The following is a 25786-nucleotide window of genomic DNA, read 5'->3' as shown; positions in this document are numbered from 1 at the left end:
TTCCTTTATCTAAATCCTGGTAGATGATAATGGTAGAGAGAAGCCACCGGTCTCTGATGAGATTGAAAGGCCTAATAGCATGCCCCCCCCCCATTGCACACAGCAATTAGACATGGAGAATCACATAATGATGAAACGTTATTGCTGGAGGGATGCCCTGTGCTAACATAACATTGTCTTACGTCAGATAGCGCAAGGATTCCGCCTGCACTGATCTGTTTGGTTTATCGCAAAAAGACCAAGGGGATGGATCAAAAGTAATTCAACGACAATGTGCCACCATAACTATTGAAAATACTATGCAGGTTCGAGTTCAAGGTCACCTATGTAATGATTTTTGTGAAAGTTCTCGTGGATTAATGTTGAGATATGTTGTGATATGCAACCTGCTAAACAGCATTATGAAATACAATTTCTCACAATAAGCTATAGGACTAGACTTCAATTGTTGATAAGAAGGGTAACACTGAACCTTAGCCCTCATTCTCATGATGGCCTTTCTCAACTCAGAGAACTCTAGTGGATGAAATGGTTAATGAAAGGGTCATTCATCTGAAATTGAGATTGATCCACAACATCCTGTATGTCATAGTCCCCATGCATCTTAAAAGCTATTTTACTTCAGTAATACCCTGACTCCACCACTCGCATGCGCTAGCTAAATAGGACAAATTAGCTAGCAAGTGCAAGCTAGCTAGCTAAATTGCCATAAATGTTTAATGCTTTTCGACATGTCCCCAAATTAATGTAATTGTTACAGAGTTTGTTTTGATATTTTTACCTGCGTGTCGTGATTGCGTTTGGTGTGGGGCGACAAAATAGATTTATGCACGATGGCACACGATGGCACACGATGGCGCACGTACTTAGCCGGTTTGGGTTCCGTGTAAATGACTCACATTCTTACGCCACCAGAGGCAGTGCCACCGACTTTGTGCCATGTCGTTTTTATATATGTATATGTATTTTGTATATGTATCTGTTGCCGGGTGTAACATTGTTATGTATTTTAAATTGTCAAATCAAATCAAATAAAAAATACATGAGGATGGCATAAGAGAAAGACTTTCTATAAGACAAAATAAAGTATGTGGGCAGCAGTAGATTTCAATGACCTTATGATCTAATTGACAATGTTCCAGCTCCATTGATACAGATGATTTAATGCAAGTCTGGCTCAGCAAACTGTCTGATTAATATATGGTACATGAGTCCCTTTCCCTTCCTCTTTCTCATTCGGGATGTTCACATACTTATAATGAGAGATGTTCTGCACAAAAAGGTGGTGAAAGAAACCCCTATTCATTTCAAGTGTGTACAGTTTATATATTTAAAAAAATATTACCCCTTTGTCGTGGTATCCAATTGGTATTTACAGTCTTGTCTCATCACTGCAACTCCCGTATGGACTCGGAAGAGGAGAATGTGTCCTTTGAAACATGATCCAACCAAGCCACACTGCTTCTAGCCATAATGCCTGATTAACGCGGAAACATGCCACACCAATGTGCCAGAGGAAACACAATACATGTCAGCGTGCTCACCACAGGAGTCACAAAGACATCCCTGCCGGCCAAACCCTCCCCTAATCCGGACAATGCTAGGCCAATTGTGCGCCGCCCTGTTATGCAGGTGAATGAGGACCCAAAAGCGACTTGGCGAAAACAGAGTCTTTAATCCAGTAAAGTAAATTTACAAACATAAGGCATAATTCCACTCGTAATGACGAGAACAGACTGGAGACTCGATCAAGAACTGCAGGTTGCCTCGGGAAGGCACTTGAACGTAGCAGACTCAGACACCTGCTCACCACGCAGCATCTGAGGGAAACACGACACGACAGGGCGATACACAGACACAGCACGGTGAACAATAGACAAGGATCCGACAGGGCAGAAACGGAAAACAAGGGGAGAAATAGGGACTCTAATCAGGGAAAAGGATAGGGAACAGGTGTGGGAAGACTAAATGATTGATTAGGGGAATAGGAACAGCTGGGAGCAGGAACGGAACGATAGAGAGAAGAGAGAGAGGAAGGGAGAGAGAAAAAGGGGAACGAACCTAAAAAGACCAGCAGGGGGAAAATGAACAGAGGGAAAAGCAAAATGACAAGACAATCTAAGACAAAACATGACAGTACCCCCCACTCACCGAGCGCCTCCTGGCGCACTCGAGGAGGAATCCTGGCGGCAACGGAGGAAATCATCAATAAGTGAACGGTCCAGCACGTCCCGAGACGGAACCCAACTCCTCTCCTCAGGACCGTAACCCTCCCAATCCACTAAGTATTGGTGACCCCGTCCCCGAGAACGCATGTCCATGATCCTACGTACCTTGTAAATAGGTGCGCTCGACAAGGACGGGAGGGGGAGGGAAGACGAACGGGGGTGCGAAGAAAGGGCTTGACACAGGAGACATGGAAGACAGGATGGACGCGACGAAGATGTCGCGGAAGAAGCAGTCGCACAGCGACAGGATTGACGACCTGGGAGACACGGAACGGACCAATGAACCCGGAGTCAACTTACGAGAAGCTGTCGTAAGAGGAAGGTTGCGAGTGGAAAGCCACACTCTCTGGCCGCAACAATACCTTGGACTCTTAATCCTGCGTTTATTGGCGGCTCTCACAGTCTGTGCCCTGTAACGGCAAAGTGCAGACCTCACCCTCCTCCAGGTGCGCTCACAACGTTGGACAAACGCTTGAGCGGAGGGAACGCTGGACTCGGCAAGCTGGGATGAGAACAGAGGAGGCTGGTAACCCAGACTACTCTGAAACGGAGATAACCCGGTAGCAGACGAAGGAAGCGAGTTGTGAGCGTATTCTGCCCAGGGAGCTGTTCTGCCCAAGACGCAGGGTTTCTGAAAGAAAGGCTGCGTAGTATGCGACCAATCGTCTGATTGGCCCTCTCTGCTTGACCGTTAGACTGGGGATGAAACCCGGAAGAGAGACTGACGGACGCACCAATCAAACGACAGAACTCCCTCCAAAACTGTGACGTGAATTGCGGGCCTCTGTCTGAAACGGCGTCTAACGGGAGGCCATGAATTCTGAACACATTCTCGATGATGATTTGTGCCGTCTCCTTAGCGGAAGGAAGTTTAGCGAGGGGAATGAAATGTGCCGCCTTAGAGAACCTATCGACAACCGTAAGAATCACAGTCTTCCCGCAGACAAAGGCAGACCGGTAATGAAGTCTAGGGCGATGTGAGACCATGGTCGAGAAGGAATGGGGAGCGGTCTGAGACGACCGGCAGGAGGAGAGTTACCCGACTTAGTCTGCGCGCAGTCCGAACAAGCAGCCACGAAACGGCGCGTGTCACGCTCCTGAGTCGGCCACCAAAAGCGCTGGCGAATAGACGCAAGAGTGCCTCGAACACCGGGATGACCAGCTAACTTGGCAGAGTGAGCCCACTGAAGAACAGCCAGACGAGTGGAAACAGGAACGAAAAGGAGGTTACTAGGACAAGCGCGCGGCGACGCAGTGTGCGTGAGTGCTTGCTTAACCTGTCTTACAATTCCCCAGACTGTCAACCCGACAACACGCCCATAAGGAAGAATCCCCTCGGGATCAGTAGAAGCCACAGAAGAACTAAACAGACGGGATAAGGCATCAGGCTTGGTGTTTTTGCTACCCGGACGGTAAGAAATCACAAACTCGAAACGAGCGAAAAACAACGCCCAACGAGCTTGACGGGCATTAAGTCGTTTGGCAGAACGGATGTACTCAAGGTTCTTATGGTCTGTCCAAACGACAAAGGAACGGTCGCCCCCTCCAACCACTGTCGCCATTCGCCTAGGGCTAAGCGGATGGCGAGCAGTTCGCGGTTACCCACATCATAGTTGCGTTCAGATGGCGACAGGCGATGAGAAAAATAAGCGCAAGGATGAACCTTATCGTCAGACTGGAAGCGCTGGGATAGAATGGCTCCCACGCCTACCTCTGAAGCGTCAACCTCGACAATGAATTGTCTAGTGACGTCAGGAGTAACGAGGATAGGAGCGGACGTAAAACGTTCTTTTAGAAGATCAAAAGCTCCCTGGGCGGAACCGGACCACTTAAAACACGTCTTGACAGAAGTAAGAGCTGTGAGAGGGGCAGCAACTTGACCGAAATTACGAATGAAACGCCGATAGAAATTAGCGAAACCTAAAAAGCGCTGCAACTCGACACGTGACCTTGGAACGGGCCAATCACTGACAGCTTGGACCTTAGCGGAATCCATCTGAATGCCTTCAGCGGAAATAACGGAACCGAGAAAAGTAACGGAGGAGACATGAAAAGAGCACTTCTCAGCCTTCACGTAGAGACAATTCTCTAAAAGGCGCTGTAGAACACGTCGAACGTGCTGAACATGAATCTCGAGTGACGGTGAAAAAATCAGGATATCGTCAAGATAGACAAAAACAAAGATGTTCAGCATGTCTCTCAGAACATCATTAACTAATGCCTGAAAAACAGCTGGCGCATTGGCGAGGCCAAACGGCAGAACCCGGTACTCAAAATGCCCTAACGGAGTGTTAAACGCCGTCTTCCACTCGTCCCCCTCTCTGATGCGCACGAGATGGTAAGCGTTACGAAGGTCCAACTTAGTAAAGCACCTGGCTCCCTGCAGAATCTCGAAGGCTGATGACATAAGGGGAAGCGGATAACGATTCTTAACCGTTATGTCATTCAGCCCTCGATAATCCACGCAGGGGCGCAGAGTACCGTCCTTCTTCTTAACAAAAAGAACCCCGCCCGGCCGGAGAGGAAGAAGGCACTATGGTACCGGCGTCAAGAGACACAGATAAATAATCCTCGAGAGCCTTACGTTCGGGAGCCGACAGAGAGTATAGTCTACCCCGAGGAGGAGTGGTCCCCGGAAGGAGATCAATACTACAATCATACGACCGGTGAGGAGGAAGGGAGTTGGCTCGGGACCGACTGAAGACCGTGCGCAGATCATGATATTCCTCCGGCACTCCTGTCAAATCGCCAGGTTCCTCCTGAGAAGTGGGGACAGAAGAAATGGGAGGGATGGCAGACATTAAACACTTCACATGACAAGAAACGTTCCAGGATAGGATAGAATTACTAGACCAATTAATAGAAGGATTATGACATACTAGCCAGGGATGACCCAAAACAACAGGTGTAAAAGGTGAACGAAAAATCAAAAAAGAAATAGTCTCACTGTGGTTACCAGATACTGTGAGAGTTAAAGGTAGTGTCTCAAATCTGATACTGGGAAGATGACTACCATCTAAGGCAAACATGGGCGTAGGCTTGTCTAACTGTCTGAAAGGAATGTCATGTTTCCGAGCCCATGCTTCGTCCATGAAACAACCCTCAGCCCCAGAGTCAATCAAGGCACTGCATGTAGCACCCGAACCGGTCCAGCGTAGATGGACCGACATAGTAGTACAGGATCTAGATGAAGAGACCTGAGTAGTAGCGCTCACCAGTAGCCCTCCGCTTACTGATGAGCTCTGGCCTTTTACTGGACATGAATTGACAAAATGTCCATCAAATCCGCAATAGAGGCACAGGCGGTTGGTGATCCTCCGTTCCCTCTCCTTGGTCGAGATGCGAATACCTCCCAGCTGCATAGGCTCAGTCTCTGAGCCAGAGGAGGGAGATGGTTGCGATGCGGAGCAGGGAAACACCGTTGACGCGAGCTCTCTTCCACGAGCTTGGTGACGAAGATCTACCCGTCGTTCTATGCGGATGGCGAGAGCAATCAAAGAGTCCACACTGGAAGGAACCTCCCGAGAGAGAATCTCATCTTTGACCACTGCGTGGAGTCCCTCCAGAAAACGAGCGAGCAGCGCCGGCTCGTTCCAGTCACTAGAGGCAGCAAGAGTGCGAAACTCTATAGAGTAATCCGTTATGGATCGATCACCTTGGCATAGGGAAGCCAGGGCCCTAGAAGCCTCCCTACCAAAAACTGAACGGTCAAAAACCCGAATCATCTCCTCTTTAAAGTTCTGGTAATTGTTTGAACAATCAGCCCTTGCCTCCCAGATAGCTGTGCCCCACTCTTGAGCCCGGCCAGTAAGGAGTGAAATGACGTAAGCAACCCGAGCTCTCTCGCTAGAGTATGTGTTGGGTTGGAGAGAGAACACAATATCACACTGGGTGAGAAAGGAGCGGCACTCCGTGGGCTGCCCGGAGTAGCAAGGTGGGTTATTAACCCTAGGTTCCAGAGGCTCGGCAGGCCAGGAAGTAACAGGTGGCACGAGACGAAGACTCTGGAACTGTCCAGAGAGGTCGGAAACCTGAGCGGCCAGGTTCTCCACGGCATGGCGAGCAGCAGACAATTCCTGCTCGTGTCTGCCGAGCATGGCTCCTTGGATCTCGACGGCAGTGTTACGAGCATCTGTAGTCGCTGGGTCCATTCTTTGGTCGGATCCTTCTGTTATGCAGGTGAATGAGGACCCAAAAGCGACTTGGCGAAAACAGAGTCTTTAATCCAGTAAAGTAAATTTACAAACATAAGGCATAATTCCACTCGTAATGACGAGAACAGACTGGAGACTCGATCAAGAACTGCAGGTTGCCTCGGGAAGGCACTTGAACGTAGCAGACTCAGACACCTGCTCACCACGCAGCATCTGAGGGAAACACGACACGACAGGGCGATACACAGACACAGCACGGTGAACAATAGACAAGGATCCGACAGGGCAGAAACGGAAAACAAGGGGAGAAATAGGGACTCTAATCAGGGAAAAGGATAGGGAACAGGTGTGGGAAGACTAAATGATTGATTAGGGGAATAGGAACAGCTGGGAGCAGGAACGGAACGATAGAGAGAAGAGAGAGAGGAAGGGAGAGAGAAAAAGGGGAACGAACCTAAAAAGACCAGCAGGGGGAAAATGAACAGAGGGAAAAGCAAAATGACAAGACAATCTAAGACAAAACATGACACGCCCCATGGGTCTCCCGGTCGCGGGCCGGCTGCGACAAAGCCTGGACTCGAACCTGGATCTCTAGTGGCACAGCTAGAAACTGTGATGCAGTGCCTTAAACCACTGCACCACTCTGGAGGCTAGTGCTGTACAGTTAATGAGAATGTATGCCTCAATAAATTGCCCTAACCTCCTTTACAATTGCCTGTGTCAAAGTGGGTGGGTTTTACACTCTAAATTGTGAGGAGTTTTGGAATATTGGATGTAAGTGGAGAAAATGAAGAAGCGTGAAACAGCACCTCCCCAGCTGTCAGAGCGAGAGAGACAGAGAGAACTATTTGCAAATCGTTACAACACGGTATATAGACATAATATGACATTAGAAATGTCTTTATTCTTTTGGAACTTCTGTGAGTGTAATGTTTACTGTTCATTGTTATTGTTTATTTCACTTTTGTTTATTATCTACTTCACTTGCGTTGCCAATGTTAACATTTGCTTCCCATGCCAATAAACCATTAGAATTGATTTGAGAGAGAGAGAGAGATACCATCTCCCTCTTCTTACCTGGGCCACGTTGATGTATTTGGTGATGACCTCAGCACGGTGTTGGGGTGTCAGCTTACTGAGCACCATGAGCTGAACCCACTGGGAGACTCCGTTGAACAGGGCGATGGAGCGCTCCAGCGTTGGGTTGTCCACCAGACATCCGTGCATCACATAGCTTTGGTAGTCTGTGAACTGGGTTTGGGGGTTGGAGAAAGAGAGAGTTAGTGTACGTGACATGTACAGTACCGCTGAGTTAATAACACAGGCGTCATTGGCATATTCAGTATACAGTGTGCCCTCAGTCGCTGGTGAATTTACAAGTGAACTGCCCAGCAAATAAAACAAACTGAAACGTAGAGCAAAACGTATCTAAGAACATACTCTGTGGTGGTGCGCAATTATCCTGGGGATGAAGTTAGTTGACAGCCAAAGCTTTGTTCTGTAGTTAGTAACAGGAAGGAAAAAAAGAGTTCTGTGGAAAAAGCACTCTTGGAAAGAGTCTTGAGGAATGTCACACACAGGGGTTAGATAGGGAGGAAAGGGCACAAGTCTTTTTCCACCAGGGACACTCACCGATATCCTCCTGATGGACTTGTACTCCAGGAACGTGAGGTGTTCCGCCAGCTCCATGGGCTCCAGGTGGTCAAAGAGGAGTGAGGCTTTGCCCTTCTTGGCTTGCTTCTTCCTCTGGGTCAGCTTTCTCATCCAGTCATATGACGGGCTAGAAAGAAACACACACAGTCTGTTGAAACTGGAAACTCTCTACTGACTGCGTGTGCGTGTGCGTGTGCGCGTGCACGTGCCCATCCTTGGGTAGTTCCTCACATGGTGGAGATGTCAATGAGTTTGTAGTGTTCCTCACAGCCCAGCTGAGCCGCCACGTCTCTGAACTCCTCAGTGAGGCGTATAAGGCCCATGTCCAGGTTAAACTCTGCAGGAAACACCGTAATCCAGTACCTGACACACACGCACACACACACACGCGGATGGCTGATTTAGCACTAATATGTTAGCAGTTACGCAATATGTTTACTGTTTGCATGTGGGCATTATGGCTGGGCAGTCTGGCTGAACATCATAGTGTGTAGCCCCAAGCAGCAGTGCCAATAGAATAGGAATGATTCACAATGACACCATAGTCTCAGAAGGAGAAGGTAGAGTTGAGGGTACTGACCCTGCACAAGGACTGCCGGGGGCTCCTTGCTCAGTGATTTGTAGTGTGATGTGGCTAAGGGGAGTGGTGAGATGGGCAAGTCCAGCAACCATGGTCATAAACGTGGCCTAGATTTTATCAACCCAACAAATCATGTTTCCCTAATGTGGAAATAACAAATGAATACAGAGAACCATTGACAAGGGAATGGCCATTGTGGTATTCCCCCTTCAGATACAAATTCAATGCAAAATATAACATGGACTTTAGTATGGCCCCTCGTTACAGTAGTTAACATTAAATTCAGATGATTTATTTAGTATTTCCTTTCATGTAAAGGTTGCACACAAAATAATAGGACACATTTTTTAATGGATTGGCAGACGGTGGTTGAGAATCGCTTTAAAGGGGTTACCAGTGAAAATGAGTGTCTGTGTACTCTGTTGAAGATCGCCTGAGGACGTTTTTGGGGTAAATAATAGATCACCAGACTCCTAATTCACTGAACGCTTTCGCACAACACAGTATCTCCACCTCAGATGGCAGGCGGCGGTCCACGTCCCATGAGGACAGCCACTGGCTTATCAATTGTAATGACATCCTCTCAACTCTCATTGCACCAGCCAGTCAGTCACAGAGCCCCAAGAGAGGAGCCTACAACCCTCAGGGCATTTTCAGCCTAGCAATACAAAACATCTTCAATACTAAAGAGCAAGAAACTCATTGGCATGTAGCAGTGTTTTCTTTACCTCATTAAATAGCAGATCTTCAGTCTCGCTCTTTGGCACTCATCCCCCTGGCAGTCACGGTATGTGGGGTTGTGTCAAGGACAGTTTAGCACTTTTTGGAGACCGTGTCCCAAGCCCTATTACGAATGGACACACATTCCACATTTCCAACAACCCCCCCCCCCCCAAAAAATACAACAATAAAACAGCAGCTTTCATGAGAAGCAGCTGCACATTTATCAGTTGGACAAAATGTCTCCTCTAATGAAGAATAACTTAAGTGTTCAAAGAGGAATGCCCAGTATGTGGAAATGTAAAAACAATGAAAGGTCTGGCCATGTTATGAACCTCTCTACCAATGCATGTGCACATTCTCTAAATAATTGTCACTTGCCAATGTTTTTCCTCCTCGAACCGTCGAAATATACAGGTAGCTGACAAAATAAAGGAAACACTTGAGAAATGAGGGATACAAAGTATATTGAAAGCAGGTCCTTCCACACAGGTGTGGTTAATGAGGTAATTAAACAATTAACATCCCAACATGCTTAGGATCATGTATAAAAAAGTGCCCGGAATTTTGCAACTTTAACCATGGCTAGAGATCTCAGTGACTTTGAAAGAGGGGTCTCAAAAGGAGCATAGGGGGTTTAAAGGTGTGTGTGTGTGTGTGTGTGGGGGGGGTTGACGTATTTAACTATTCTTGTGGGGACCAGAAGTCAACCAGAAGTCAAACAAACAAAAATTTGACAAACTGGGGACATTTTGTTAGTCCCCACGAGGTCAAACGGTATTTCAAGGGGGTTTAGGGTTAAGGTTAGAATTAGTGTTAGGTTTAGCATTATGTTAGGGTTAGGAGCTAGGGTTAGTTTTAGGGTTAGGGTTAAGGTTAGGTTTTTGGGTTAAGGTAAGGGTAAGGGTACGGTTTGGGGTTAGGTTTAGGGGTCAGGGAAAATAAGATTTTGAATGGGACTGAATTGTGTGTCCCCAAATGGTTAGCTCTACAAGACTGTGTGTGTGTGTGTGTGTGTGTGTGTGTGTGTGTGTGTGTGTGTGTGTGTGTGTGTGTGTGTGTGTGTGTGTGTGTGTGTGTGTGTGTGTGTGTGTGTGTGTGTGTGTGTGTGTGTGTGTGTGTGTGTGTGTGTGTGCATGCCTCAGTCACCAGATCTCATCCCAATTGAACACTTATGGGAGATTCTGGAGCGACGTTTGAGAAGTGTTTTCCACTACCAACAAAACACCAAATTAAGTATTTTTATAGTGGAAGAATTGTGTCGCATGCCTCGAGTTCCAGACACTTGTAGAGTCTATTCCAAGGCGCATTCAAGCTGTTCTGGCGGCTCGTGGTGGCCCAACGCCCTATTAAGACACTTCATGTTGGTGTTTCCTTTATTTTGGCAGTTACCTGCAGCTCTTTAGAAGTAGCTTTGGAGAGGCCTTGGGCAGGGAGCCAGGTCTGGAGCGTAGCCTGCCTACTATCACTTTCAAAAGGAACCCAGCTATTTCTCTGCCCAGGATATAGTCCCAACCATGCAGCAGAGAAGACTAACCTCTGCCTTCTTTGTGGTACTATGAAACTCTCCCACCATGGAGGGTCAGGATGGATGCTTATTGGATGTATACATGACTGTGGAAAACACACACAATCAGTTGGTCTCACCTTCTCTCCAGAACACTGAAATATATTCTCATGGGCTAACTCACAAACGTGGAGGCAATTCAATGAGATACACATTAGGTGTAGGAGCTAAAAATACATCTCAGCAACATCTGAAGGACAACGATAAGTACTGTATATTTTGTTGGGTTAATGCAAAAGCAAAAAGTGAGAGAAAGGGCAGAATAGTGCCTTCGTATTCTGTCACATGAAAGAGGCTCTCTGCTCTGGCTCTACTCTGAGGCAGCTTCATACCGCATGGAGAAGGTGAGAGTTTCTGCAAACTGGTCCCAGGTTAGATATTTGTAGCACTTTCCTTACGGTAAGGTTAGGATTGGAGTTAGGGTGATGGCTAATCTGATTGTAGATCTGCAAATAGGGGAATCTTCCATCAGGAGCACCACAGCCATTACTCCAACCAGCAGCAGGGATAAGATGGGGTTCGTCAGTGGAGAGGCCTGACGCCAGGCATTGTAATATCTCAGGGTGTCTAACCAGAAGCAAAGACATCAAACCACTTAGTGGTATGGAGTCTCCAGGAAAACACTGTCCAGGACCCTGCTAACTGAATCAGATTCAAATGCACAGTCAAGGCACACTAGGTACAAATCATAAAGAGGAATGGAACGCTAATAGCTATCGATTCGATCCAGGTTGCTCTTCCTTTTGAAGCGGTTCTCCATCTCTAACTTTGCTCTCAAATGCACTTGCACTTAACACGTCTAATTCTTCCAGTAGCTTTGATAGGACAATCTGCCTTAACCCAGAGCTGTGCGATCAACCAATCATAATTGGTTGCTAGAAATGACACAAACAGTTGACTGAAAAACTATCCCTCAAAATAAACAAGATATTTTGTATACTCAGGAAAAGTCACTCAGGGTTAGTCAGTGTCCACCCAGAAAATACATTTGGCACAGTCAGGGAACACAGCATTCCATAGTGCCCATATTACAGTATATACTCTGCCATTTCTAAACACCACCAAAGGCTTTAAATGGCATATGACAACTGTTCTTTGTTGGTCTGATGAGAATCTACATGGATATTTCACGAGCAGCTTCCCGGCCAGCTCTGTGGACGTGACATACCAGCGATGCATCAGCAGCAGAGTGCGAGGGAGCGGGTTGGACTGCAACTCCCCATTGTCATCTGTGGAGAGGGATCACACCATAGAAAAGGAACAATGAGAACACATCTACACTGAGTGTACAAAACATTCTAAACCCGGTCTCTTTCCATGACATAGACTGACCAGGGGAATGCAGGTGAACGCTAGGATCCCTTGTTGATGTCACCTGTGTAGCTGAAGTGAAGGAGACAGATTAAAGATGGATTTTTAAGCCTTGAGGCATTTGGGACATGGATTGTTTACGTGTGCGATTCAGAGGGTGAATGGGCAAGGCAAAAGATTTAAGTGCCTTTGAACGAGGTATGGTAGTAGATGCCAGGCTCACCGGTTTGAGTGTATCAAGAGCTGCAACGCTGCTGGGTTTTACACGCTCAACAGTTTCCCGTGTGTATCAAGAATGGTCCACTACCCAAAGGACATCCAGCCAACTTGACACAACTGTGGGAAGCATTGGAGTCAACATGGGCCAGCAACCCTGTTGAATGTTTTCGCCACCTTGTAGAGTCCATGCCCAGTCTAATTGTGGCTGTTCTGATGGCAAAAGGGAGTGCAACTCAATATTAGAAAGACATTCCTAATGTTTTGTACACTCAGTGTATACGGTATGGATCACATCACACACCACTGAGTTAGCTTCCCCATTGTGTTTCTGTGCCATACCAGGCAACTGCACCGCCCGCAAGCGCAGGGCTCTCCAGAGGGTGGTGCGGTTACCTGCTCTCCAGCACACCTACAGCACCCGATGTCACAGGAAGGCCAAAATGAGAATCAAGGACAACAAACACCCGAGCCACTGCCTGTTCACCCCGCTATCATCCAGAAGGCGAGGTCAGTACAGGTGCATCAAAGCTGGGAACGAGAGACTGAAAAACAGCTTCTATCTCAAGGCCATCAGACTGTTAAATAACCATTACTAGGCGGCTTCCACACGGTTACGTAACCCTGCACCTTAGAGGCTGCTGCCATATATACATATATATAGACTTGAAGTCGCTAGCCACTTTAATAATGGAACACTAGTAACTTTAGTCATGTTTATATCTTTTTCTTTACTAATTTAATATGTACATACTGTATTCTATTCTACTGTGTTTTTGTCGATGCCACTCCGACATTGATCGTCCCAATATTTATATATTTCTTAATTACATTATGTTACTTATAGGTTGTGTGTATTGTTGTGAATTGTTAGATATTACTGCACTGTTGGAGATAGCAACACAAGCATTCTGCTACACCCACAATAACATCTGCTAAACATGTGTATGTGGCAAATAAAATGTCACATGATTTGATTGGTCACTCACTAAAAGCCTGGACGCAGGCATCCAGTAGCATGTTGAGGGGGGCTGCCTTCCCCAGCGTCGATGTTCCCATGGTCCCACAGGACGACTCCTCACAGCAGAGATGGGTTCACGCCCCCCGAGCGGGAGAACACATGGTACACCTCCACACCTGGAGGTCAGGGGTCAAAGCCTGCTCAGGAGCTCTCTGTGAGAAGAGGAGACACGCCAGGCTAAACAAACATTGCTTACATCCCTTCATAGGATTATTGTAAACACATGGAGACATGGGTGTGGATGTCGTTTATTCATCAGCACACGATCATAATTGCTGTTCTAATTGTGAACATATACACAGTCAATTCACCAGATGTATTTCCATGTACGTTACATATGACCACGACATGGATGCTGTACTAGGTTTTTCAATAGACAACAGTGGCTAGTGAAAAAAGCCGGTTCAGTGGATTCCTCCAGCGTCATGCTCCTGTCCTCCACATCTGCAGGAGCTGGGCAGTCTTCTGAGAACTCCCATGGCAGCCATCAATGTTTAATGACTTTCTGATGTGCTCAGTGCGTGATACCACCAAAACAGCTCATGATTCCATACAAATTGCATAATACTCTTCAGGCCCAGTGAGCCGGACAAAACTGCAATGGCCTGGTTGGGGACTGGGTTTATGTAATCTGGATACTGTGGTTTCTCTCTGTCTGAAGAATATCAGTGATTGTCAGTTCATATCGTATCGCCACTGATGCCAACACAAAGTTAAAGAAAGTACAGACAATGTCATTTTAGAATGTTATTCTATTTTTTAAAGATTCTCAGATGAGATTTTACAACACAACAATAAAGGTTGATATAGCAGAGCGAGTTGTCTGTAGTGATGACATTAGAGGTGGCGTCATCGAAAGATTTGGTTGGTGGTTTTGGAAACCGTGGCTGATTTGGATTGGTTGCGGTAGTGGTGACGTGGGTAAGATCACTGAGGAGGACAAGCCAGTAAAAAAAACATATTACAACCTATATTGTGATAATTGCGTTGTGCGTTCTATAACCCATCACCACCGTGATGTACAAGAAGGCCGGGACAACAAAAAGACAACAGTCACACAGTGGTGGAATAAATCCAACCACACGTATGTTTGATTCATTACTAAACCAGAGAACAACATCTGTGAAGTCCCCAAAGCAAACATTGCCTGTAACAAACAGTTATATGACCGGCAAAATGGTAAAGCAAGTTGTTTTCGACAGTTTACGAAACAACTACTGATTTTGAACCACAGAGTTACCGCAAGTCAGCACAAAGAGAACAGGAGCGCTGCCTCCGCTACTCCAGAACCATTTCCATTTAAACATTCAAACATCATCAAATCAACAAGGCTATATATATATATATGCATAGTTTAATACTCTGAAAACCAACTTATAGATACCAAAAACTATTTATGTTGCGAAATATCATGTGGACTGGTACTGATTTCTGTCTGTGTGTGTGTGTGTGTGTGTGTGTGTGTGTGTGTGTGTGTGTGTGTGTGTGTGTGTGTGTGTGTGTGTGTGTGTGTGTGTGTGTGTGTGTGTGTGTGTGTGTGTGTGTGTGTGTGTGTGTGTGTGTGCTTGCTTGCAAATATTATTCTTTTTTGACTCACCCTACATGCAAACAAGTTCAAATCAAACCAAATCAAATCAAATTGTATTTGTCACATACACATGGTTAGCAGATGTTAATGCGAGTGTAGCGAAATGCTTGTGCTTCTAGTTCCGACAATGCAGTAATAACCAACAAGTAATCTAACTAACAATTCTAAAACTACTGTCTTATACACAGTGTAAGGGGATAAAGAATATGTACATAAGGATATATGAATGAGTGATGGTACAGAGCAGCATAGGCAAGATACAGTAGATGGTATCGAGTACAGTATATACATATGAGATGAGTATGTAAACAAAGTGGCATAGCAGTTGAACGACAATGCCATCCTCCTCTCTTTCATGTTGGCAAAGCAGTCTATGGCTCTGTCATACAATGCACTTTTAGTTTTTGTTGTCATAGGCTACCTAGATCAAATGCTTGATGCCTGACTTCCTCACATGGGCAACAATCAACCAGCTAAGTTAGATTGCTAATTAACGTGAGCCTGAAAGGGCTAGGCTTCATATTGCACTTCCATCATCTCAGGCCAGTGGCACAACATATTCATTTATGGTTAGATCAGAATCGCCGTCATAATTATTTGTACAAGCCAATGATCCAAATCCCATCTCCATCCATGGCTTAGGAAAGGGCTAATTTAGCAAGCTAGATACAGCAGGACATCAACACAATCAGACCAGAAATGAAAATAACGTTTTGCTTAGGATGTGATTTGATTGGTGAGAAGCAAAATCCAAACTGGCCTTCAAACAGACCAGAAATGAAAATGACGTTTTGCTTAGGATGTGATTTGATTGGTGTGAAGCCAAATCCAAACTGACCTCCAAACAGACCAGACATGGCCTGCCTTGGTGAGCATTTTGCTGCACCAGGACAACCCGTAGTTGAGCTCAGCTCAACGCTGATTGGCTAATTATTGGCGGGGGTTAGGGTCAGGAGTGGTGTGTGTGTGTGTGTGTGTGTGTGTGTGTGTGTGTGTGTGTGTGTGTGTGTGTGTGTGTGTGTGTGTGTGTGTGTGTGTGCGTGCGTGCGTGCGTGCGTGCGTGCGTGCGTGCGTGCGTGCGTGCGTGCGTGCGCGCGTCACATGCTTTTTCTGGAAATGAAATCAAGCCCTTGTCCCTTGACTGTAAGATGATTAGTGAGCTCTCTCTAGCTGCAGACAGAGCTGATAAGATCTTAAAAGATGGACATAGAATGGATGTGTTACCGTACTGACTACTATGTGTCCTTCGACTCCGATTCATCGTCGTTAATGTTAAGATGGATGATGTCCATGGCCTTGACTGAATGCGACCTTTCTTAATTAAGGCTCGGCGACAAACATACGTAAATCAAGGCCTTGTCTCGGATTGCCTTGGTGCGAACATTAATCAACTCTGCCATGGAGATTCATGTCAAGCTACCTACTTCAATCCCATCTCAAGCCTCCTGCCTACCACAGTTTCAGGTGCATTTGAAATGTAACAAACTGATGTACACTAGTTCCGTGATTAAGTCGCTCTGGATGAGAGCGTCTGCTAAATGACTAAAATGTGAAATGTAAATGTTCTACAACAGACAGTATATATTGCATTTGAATAGTATGCATATATATATATATATATATTGATAAATACATATTATGTCAATAGTCTATGCAAAGGGAAGAGCAAAAGCGTGAGGAAGATTTGATCAACATTCAACTCAGTGGAAATATGTGACTCTGTTACGTTATTACCTAGCCAATAGCCTATCACTGCACTGAAACAAAACAGCAGATGCTTAGAGCCGAACTGGACATCATGACAGATATGCCCAAGCTTGTTAATCTCAAGCAATTACAGTTGATTAATAAGCATAAAGGCACTAACAGCAGCCCTCCTAACGGATAAGAGGTTGATCATGCACCACTGTTTTCCATCATGATCTGCAACATGATCTCCACTTCATGGACTTTGAAGCAATTACAAGAGCCATAACAATTGGTCTAAAATCCTACAAACTTCTACCCCTTATTCTGGGTATTTCACCTCCAACTCCCTGTGCAGTCAGTCACACAGTCTGCCTTTGTGTAGCTCCGCACAGAGCCAGAGTGCAGACAAAAGCCAAATGCCAAGCAGCCTTGGAGGGTCACACTTCAATCAGCTGAGAGGAGCACTGATAAACCAACAACCAAAGGTCTCCAACTTGGCTACTGCTTTGACTCCAGGTTCACCATACATTTTGTGCTCAAAGCATACAGTGAGCTATTTGGTCAATACAGTTGTGAACACAGAGTTGTACAGTAGCGTCCTGAATGACATAATTAGTCTATGCTGTAAATGTTGTTCTGACCCCATAGTGCAGAGGGACAGACAGAACCAACATAAGCATCAGCTGTCAACTGGAAACGGCATGTTTCTCCACAAGCATGTCCAGTCAAAATGGTTCCACCTGGAACCAACACGGTTTCTTCAAAGGGTTCTCCTATAGGGACTGCCAAATAACCCTTTTAGGTTCTAGATAGACTAACCACAGTAGCCTTGTGGTTCGAGTGTCCGCCCTGAAAGGTTGGGATGAGTCTGTCCTTGGCTCTCAGCAATAAGGAGTTAGATTGGGGGTAAGGCCCTGCAATAGACTAGTGTCCTGTCCAGGGGGTGTACTTGTACATCAAGCTGCCTCATACTACAGAAACAGGATATTAACTGTTCTAGCGCACACAAGCCAAGGCTCATTCAAGGCTACTTACTCACTTAATGGCAACACGAATGTTAGCAACACCTCCATTTGGTAAATCCATTAGGACCTCGCATTTATACTTCCACAAATACAGCAGGGAGCGTGTAGGTAATATTATTGCACCGACTACTGTATCTTACGTGCAGTAGTTACATGACACCGAATGACTGTTGAGTTTGTTGCCCAGGGGTAAACATCCCTTATGTGTCTTCTATATATATACCCATGACACTGTTGATCTTTGAATCCTTAAGACCACCCTGTGGGTGCTTGGAAAACATTCTGCATGTCGAAGAGCCTTTAGCTCTGAAATGTGATTAACAGAATGAAATGTGAGCAGAATGTTGTGGTAGCCACATCAGGGCAGTGGTGTACAGAAGCGTGCAGCACACGGCTCCTCGCGTGAAGAGTCTGCTGCCTTGAGCCTGAGGAGGACCTGGATCAGAAAATTGATTAATTGTCCATTCCGTGCCACCGTGGAGGCAGGCAACTCCAGCCCTACTCTCCACAAGGACACTCCAAAGCTTGACCCCTTCTATCCACCTTTAGTCACCCCCCTTGTCCAGAGCTGATAGGAGCGGACGGATGGAAGCAATATGACGGAAACTACTTAGGTATGGGCACCTTAGTACTATAGCAGTACTTAGTACTATTAGGTACTACAGCATATGAAAATGGAAGTGAATGTGGGCAGACGGGAGGTACAGTAAGTGAAAACACTTCTCTGTTGAAAAGAAGCCCTGCTCGACTCAGTATCGCTACTTCATAATGCCATCCACAACACAAGTGAACCATAGAGAAATGAGAGGGAAGGAAGCTTGTTCTGAAAATGTCAATTCGAGGTGAACAGAATTCCTTCCTGCATTAAAGAGGCGCAGGAGCCGAAACAGAGCATCCATCGTGAAGGAAAGGGTCATGTGTTATTTATAATCTTGCATTTTCATGTTTGACTCATTTCCTATATGCCTCATAAATATTTGATTGATTGTTCGGATATGGATGTACAAGTACGTGTGTATGCTCCGGCTCCAAGGGCGGAAGCAGAAAGCCTGTAGAGCTACAGTTAGATGACCAGTTAGCTACAGTTAGATGACATGTTAGCTACAGTTAGCTACAGTTAGATGACATGTTAGCTACAGTTAGATGACATGTTAGCTACAGTTAGCTACAGTTAGATGACATGTTAGCTACAGTTAGCTACAGTTAGATGACATGTTAGCTTCAGTTAGCTACAGTTAGATGACATGTTAGCTATAGTTAGCTACAGTTAGATGACATGTTAGCTACAGTTAGCTACAGTTAGATGACATGTTAGCTATAGTTAGCTACAGTTAGATGACATGTTAGCTACAGTTAGCTACAGTTAGATGACATGTTAGCTACAGTTAGATGACATGTTAGCTACAGTTAGCTACAGTTAGATGACATGTTAGCTACAGTTAGATGACATGGATCCCTGTTAACTGTTCATTTTGATTGTTTATTTCACTTTTGTATATTATCTATCTCACTTGCTTTGGCAATGTTAACACATGTTTCCCATGCCAATAAAGCCCCTTGAATTGAATCGAATTGATCCCATACGATTGGCCTTGGGTGCAAAGGCTATATATTTCTTGCCACTCGTGTTCATATTCCAAGAAAGTGTGTAATGTGTCCTTCTGTTTGTCACAGATTGACAGCAGGTAATCTGTCTGTTTTTCAGGAAGCTTTACCCTTGAGACCCCTCTCTATACAGCTTTAAAATACTTAAATGGTCACTATAGGCAATCCCACAGCTAGACACACTGCTATATGAATGTGGGCGCATTTGGGGTAAACATTGGAGTACTAAGGAAATTTCAAATTTCAACACAAAGGGTGTCCTCATATAGCAGCTTTGAGGGCACTATATAAATATGGAACAGTTTTATATTATTTGTTGTTATCAGGAGGATAGGATGAATCCGGTAAAGTAACCTCAATACGCACGCACGCACGCACGCACGCACGCACGCACGCACGCACGCACGCACGCACGCACGCACGCACGCACGCACGCACGCACACACACACACACACACACACACACACACACACACACACACACACACACACACACACACACACACACACACACACACACACACACACACACACACACACACACCTCTACAATCCCACCTGTTCTGACAACTACCCCCATCACCATTGCCTGACCACCACACTATTGATACCAACACCTCTACACAACCCAATCATGTATCTGAGGTGCCTGAGGTTACTGGCTGAGGTAACAACAGCAACTGATGACAACACAGTAACAAGCCCATGTGTACACGTTAAAACACACTAGGGACGGGATTCCATGCTGAACAGTTACACCCTCTAGATCATCATTATCACTAGATCCTAACAATGCAGTCAAATGTCAAGCAGCAAAAATGTAAAGAAAAACAGCAGAAAAGAAAGGCAAGAAATAAATCCAACGAATCCAAGTAACAACCCACATAGCACTGTAGCACTATCAAAATGCAATCTATACATATGTACACCAGGGGAATATACACAAGATAAACCATCATCAAAGTGACTGCAAAAGCGATTGTGCATGTAATGCTTTTATTATGAAGGTGCATTTTTACGGTGAAAGTTATCTTCCCCAAACTTCAAACTCACGTGTTGCGTGCGTATGAAAGTTAGGCTCTAGACTTGTTGTAAAATCAAATCAAATCAGATGTTATTGGTCACATACACCGTGTTTAGCAGGTGTTATTGCGGGGTGTAACGAAATGCTTGTCCTTCTAGTTCTGACAGTGCAGCAATATCTAACAAGTAATATCTAACAATTTCACAACAAATACCTAATACACACAAATCTAAGTAAAGGAATGGAATTAAGAATATATAAGTATATGCATGAGCAATGTCAGAGCGGCATAGACTCAGATACAGTAGATAGTATAGAAAACAGTATATACTGTACATATGAGAGGAGTAATGCAAGATATGTAAACATTATTAAAGTGACATTATTAAAGTGACTAGTTTTTAATTTATTAAAGTGGCCAATGATTTCAAGTCTGTATGTAGGCAGCATCCTCTCTGTGTTAGTGATGGCTGTTTAACAGTCTGATGGCCTTGAGATAGAAGCTATTTTTCAGTCTCTCGGTCCCAGAGAGACTGACCTCACCTTCTGGATGGTAGAGGGGCGACCAGGCAGTGGCTCAGGTGGTTGTTGTCCTTGATGATCTTTTTGGGCTTCCTTTGACATCGGGTTCTATAGGTGTCCTGGAGGGCAGGTCGTTTTTCCCTGGTAATGCGTTGTGCAGACCGCACCACCCTCTGGAGAGCCCTGCGGTTGTGGGCGGTGCAGTTGCCGTACCAAGTGGTGATACAGCCCGACAGGATGCTCTCGACTGTGCATCTGTAAAAGTTTGGATGACAAGCCACAGTTTAGGTGACAGGTCACATTTCTTCAACCTCCTGAGGCGCTGCCGCGTCTTCTTCACCACACTGTCTGTGTGGGTGGACCATTTCAGTTTGTCAGTGATGTGTACGCCGAGGAACTTAAAACTTTCCACCTTCTCCACTGCTGTCCCGGTTATGTGGATAGGGGGGTGCTCCCGCTGTTTTCTGAAGTCCTCAATCATCTCCTTGGTTTTGTTGACGTTGAGTGAGAGGTTGTTTTCCTGACACCACACTCCGAGGGCCCTCTCCTCCTCCCTATAGGCTGTCTCATCATTGTTGGTGATCAAGCCTACTACTATTGTGTCGTCTGCAAACTTGATGATCGAGTTGGAGGCGTGCATGGCCATGCAGTCATGGGTGAACACGGAGTACAGGAGGAGGCTGAGAGCGCACCCTTGTGTGGCCCCACAAGGGCTGAGCTGTAGTCAATGAACAGGATTCATAGTTATTTCTCTTGTCCAGGCGGGATAGAGCAGTGTGCAGTGCAAGGGAGATTGCGTCGTTCGTGGATCTGTTGGGGCGGTATGCAAATTGAGGTGGGTGTAAGGTGTTGGGTAAGGTGGAGATGATATGGCCCTTAAATAGCATCTCAAAGCACTTCGTGATGACTGAAGTGAGTGCTACGGGGTGATAGTCATTTAGTTAAATTATCTTCGCTTTCTTTTTACAGGAACAACGGTGGTTAAGAGACACATTTCAACATCATGTGTAACCTCGTGAAATGTGGGCACAATCAGAATGTGGACAAGATCAGGAAACACAAAGCATGTTATAACCAGGTATAAACAGGGCTTAAAGGGGAAATCTATGTTTGCTACATCCATTATTGGACTTTTAAGTTCATCATATATACTCATGGATTCCTGAATAATATACAGTTGAAGTCGGAAGTTTACATACACCTTAACCAAATACATTTAAACTGAGTTTCACAATTCCTGACATTTAATCCTAGTAAACATTCATTGTATTAGGTCAGTTAGGATCACCATTTTATTTTAAGAATGTGAAATGTCAGAATAATAGTAGAGAGAATGATTTCTTTCAGCTTTTATTTCTTTCATCACATTCCCAGTGGGTCAGAAGTTTACATACACTCAATTAGTATTTGGTAGCATTGCCTTTACATTGTTTAACTTGGATCAAATGTTTCGGGTAGCCTTCTACAAGCTTCCCACAATAAGTAGGGTGAATTTTGGCCCATTCCTCCTGATAGAGCTAGTGTAACTGAGTCAGGTTTGTAGGCCTCCTTGCTCACACACTCTTTTTCACTTCTGCCCACACATTTTCTTTAGAATTCAGTTCAGGGCTTTGTGATGGCCACTCCAATATCCTATCCTTTGTTAAGCCATTTTGCCACAACTTTGGAAGTATGCTTGGGGTCATTGTCCATATGGAAGACCCATTTGCAACCAAGCTTTAACTTCCTGACTGATGTCTTGAGATGTTGCTTCAATATATCCACATAATTTTCATTCCTCATGTTGCCATCTATTTTGTGACGTGCACCAGTCCCTCCTGCAGCAAAACACCCCCACAACATGATGCTGCCACCCCAGTGCTTCATGGTTGGGATGGTGTTCTTCCGCTTGCAAGTCTCCCACTTTTTCCTCCAAACATAATGATGGTCAGTAGGGCCAAACAGGTCTATTTTTGTTTCATCAGACCAGAGGACATTTCTCTAAAAAGTACTATTATTTGTCCTCATGTGCAGTTGCGAATCGAAATCGGGCTTTTTTTTTGGAGGTTTTGGAGCAGTGGCTTCTTCCTTGCTGAGTGGCCTTTCGGGTTATGTCGATATAGGACTCGTGATACTGTGGATATAGATACTTTTGTACCTGTTTCCTCTGGCATCTTCACAAGGTCCTTTGCTGTTGTTCTGGGATTGATTTGCACTTTTCGCACCAAAGTACGTTCATCTCTTGGAGACAGAAAGCGTCTCCTACCTGAGCGGTATGACAGCTGCGTGGTCCCATGGTGTTTATACTTGCATACTAATGTTTGAAAAGATAAAGTTGGTACCTACAGGCATTTGGACATTTCCCCCCAAGGATGAGCAAGACTATTTTTCTGAGGTCTTGGCTGATATCTTTTGATTTTCCCATGGTGTCAAGCAAAGGGTCACTGAGTTTGAAGGTAGGCCTTGAAATATATCCACAGGTACACCTCCAATTGACTCAAATGATGTCAATTAGCCTATCTGAAGCTTCTAAAGCCTTGACAAACTTTTCTGGAATTTTCCAAGCTCTTTAAATTCACAGTCAACTTAGTGTATGTAAACTTCTGACCTACTGGAATTGTGATACAGTGAATGATAAGTGAAATAATCTGTCTGTAAACCATTTTGGGAAAAAGTAGAAGTCCTAACCAACTTGCTGAAACTGTAGTTTGTTAACAAGACATTTGTGGAGTGTTTGAAAAACGAGCTTTAATGACTCCAACCTAAGTGTATGGAAACCTCCGACTTCAACTGTATGAATGCCCATACGCTTAGTTCAATTGTCTAACCCAATCAGAACCCAATAAAAAAACTATGCATTTGTAAACAAACACTGTAGCACCTCAAAACATAATTAAAACTGTAATTTTACATCTATTGCACTGTCTATGAATTTGAGAGTAGTTCAAATTCTCCAGCCCAGTCTCTCAGCCACAATCCCCTACGTATCTTGCCAAAGACTTTCAAGCCGATTTAAGTCAAAACTGTAACTTGACCACTCAGGAACATTCACTTGGTAAGTAACTACAGTGTAGATTTGGCCTTGTGTTGTAGATTATTGTCCTGCTGAAAGGTCCATTCCTTTACCGGTGTCTGTAAAGCAGACTGAAGTAGGTTTTCCTCTCAGATTTTGCCTGTGCATATCTCCATCCCGTTTCATTTTTAAAAAACTCCCCAGTCTTCGCCAATGTCAAGCATTTCCCATACCATGATTCAGCCACCACCACACATGAAATTAAGGAGGCAATTACTCAGTGATGTGTTGAATTTTCCTCAAATATAAGGCTTTTCATTTAGGACAAAAGTGTATTCCTTTCAATGTTTTTTAATATTATTACTTTACTGCATTGGTACATACATATGCATGTTTTAGAATATTCTCTATATTTTTAATCTTCTTTTCACTCTGTCATTTAGGTCATAATTGTTTATTCACTACAATGTTGTTGATCCATCCTCAGTTCTCTCCCATCACAGCCATTGAACTCTAGCTGTTTTAAAATCACCAATGGACTTATTTTGACATCCCTGAGCAGTTTCCTTCCTCTCCTGCAGCTCAGTTCAGAAGGTTCCACTGCATCTGTGATGTGTTTGGGCTGTTTAATACATCATCCACAGCATAATTATACAGTTGACGATGCTTAAAGAGATATTCAATGTCTTGTTAATGTTATCCATCTACCAATCACTGCAGTTCTTTATTGAAATTCAATACTTGACTGAGGGACCTTACAGATGTCACATGTATGGGCAACAGAGGAAGGTGTAGTCATGAAAAAAGTAATGTCAAAGCCCCTATTATTCCACAGAGTGAGTCCCTATCACTTATTATGCGATTTGTTAAGGCAAAGGGGGTGAGTGCTTATGCAACGACTATATTTATATAGTTATTACATTTGTATTAATTGGTAAAAATGTGTAGAATTTTCTCTTTAATTTGACCTTATGAAGTATTTTGTGTAGATCAATGACTAAAAATTACAATAAAATCAATTTCAATCCCACTGTGACTTTTAATTTTAAGTGAGTGTAGACTTTCTATAGGCAGTATAAATGTGTACTAAAGTAGTCAAAAGTGTAGTATTTGGTCCCATATTCCAAGCACACAATGACTACGTCAAGCTTGCGACTCCACAAACTTGCTGGATGCATTTGCAAGACATTCTAACCTCTCAATCATAACGGGGGGGGGGATCCTTGTTCCTCTTACTTTCTCACTCCTCCATGAATCCATGATTCATTCTAGATTATCCGTAATCATGGTAGAATGCATCCAAATTCACGCAGAAGTATTCAGAAACATATTATACTCTTATTTCGGGTAAAAGTGACTCCAACATGACATAATACATTATTTACCATTCATTTCCAATGTGCGCAATATAATCTGAAACACAACGAAAACAAACTGCAAATGCATCCAACAAGTTTGTCATTTCTAAACGATAAAACAGATATGTAGGAAAATACCCTCAAATATTTCATTTCAAATCCAAAATGCTGGAGTACAGAGCCAAATCAAAAGTTTTAACTTCAATGTCCAAACAAGGGGAGTGTATTTATCAAATCAGTGGCTGAGTGGCGGCTTGTTTATGGTTTGATCAGCACATTGTCTCTTTAAGTGATATGCTGACTTCTTATTATGTAACAACCCCATGAGTAGATTGGTGTGTGTGTGTGTGTGTGTGTGTGTGTGTGTGTGTGTGTGTGTGTGTGTGTGTGTGTGTGTGTGTGTGTGTGTGTGTGTGTGTGTGTGTGTGTGTGTGTGTGTGTGTGTGTGTGTGTGTGTGTGTGTACATCCCTGTCTGCCTAAGTATGTGTGTGAGTGAGCTAGCATGGTGGGCTGTTTGCTAAGAATCCTCTCC

The 25786-nt window shown here is 44.6% G+C and overlaps 1 protein-coding gene across 1 annotated transcript in view; it reads right to left on the bottom strand.

Annotated features, from left to right (window-relative positions):
* The window catches only part of LOC124038232 (ras guanyl-releasing protein 3-like), a 44829-nt gene that overhangs the window by 15200 nt on the left and 3843 nt on the right, over positions 1–25786 (bottom strand). The window contains 6 exon segments of the mRNA XM_046353829.1: positions 7460–7633; positions 8015–8162; positions 8267–8398; positions 9344–9406; positions 12029–12131; positions 13419–13602. Coding sequence (XP_046209785.1) covers positions 7460–7633; positions 8015–8162; positions 8267–8398; positions 9344–9406; positions 12029–12131; positions 13419–13488 — 690 coding nt within the window. The 5' untranslated portion in view covers positions 13489–13602.

Source organism: Oncorhynchus gorbuscha, linkage group LG06, assembly GCF_021184085.1.
Source record: "Oncorhynchus gorbuscha isolate QuinsamMale2020 ecotype Even-year linkage group LG06, OgorEven_v1.0, whole genome shotgun sequence".
Lineage (NCBI taxonomy): Eukaryota > Metazoa > Chordata > Actinopteri > Salmoniformes > Salmonidae > Oncorhynchus > Oncorhynchus gorbuscha.
The sequence above is the reverse complement of the archived record's forward strand: the minus strand, read 5'-3'. Positions and strand labels throughout refer to the sequence as shown.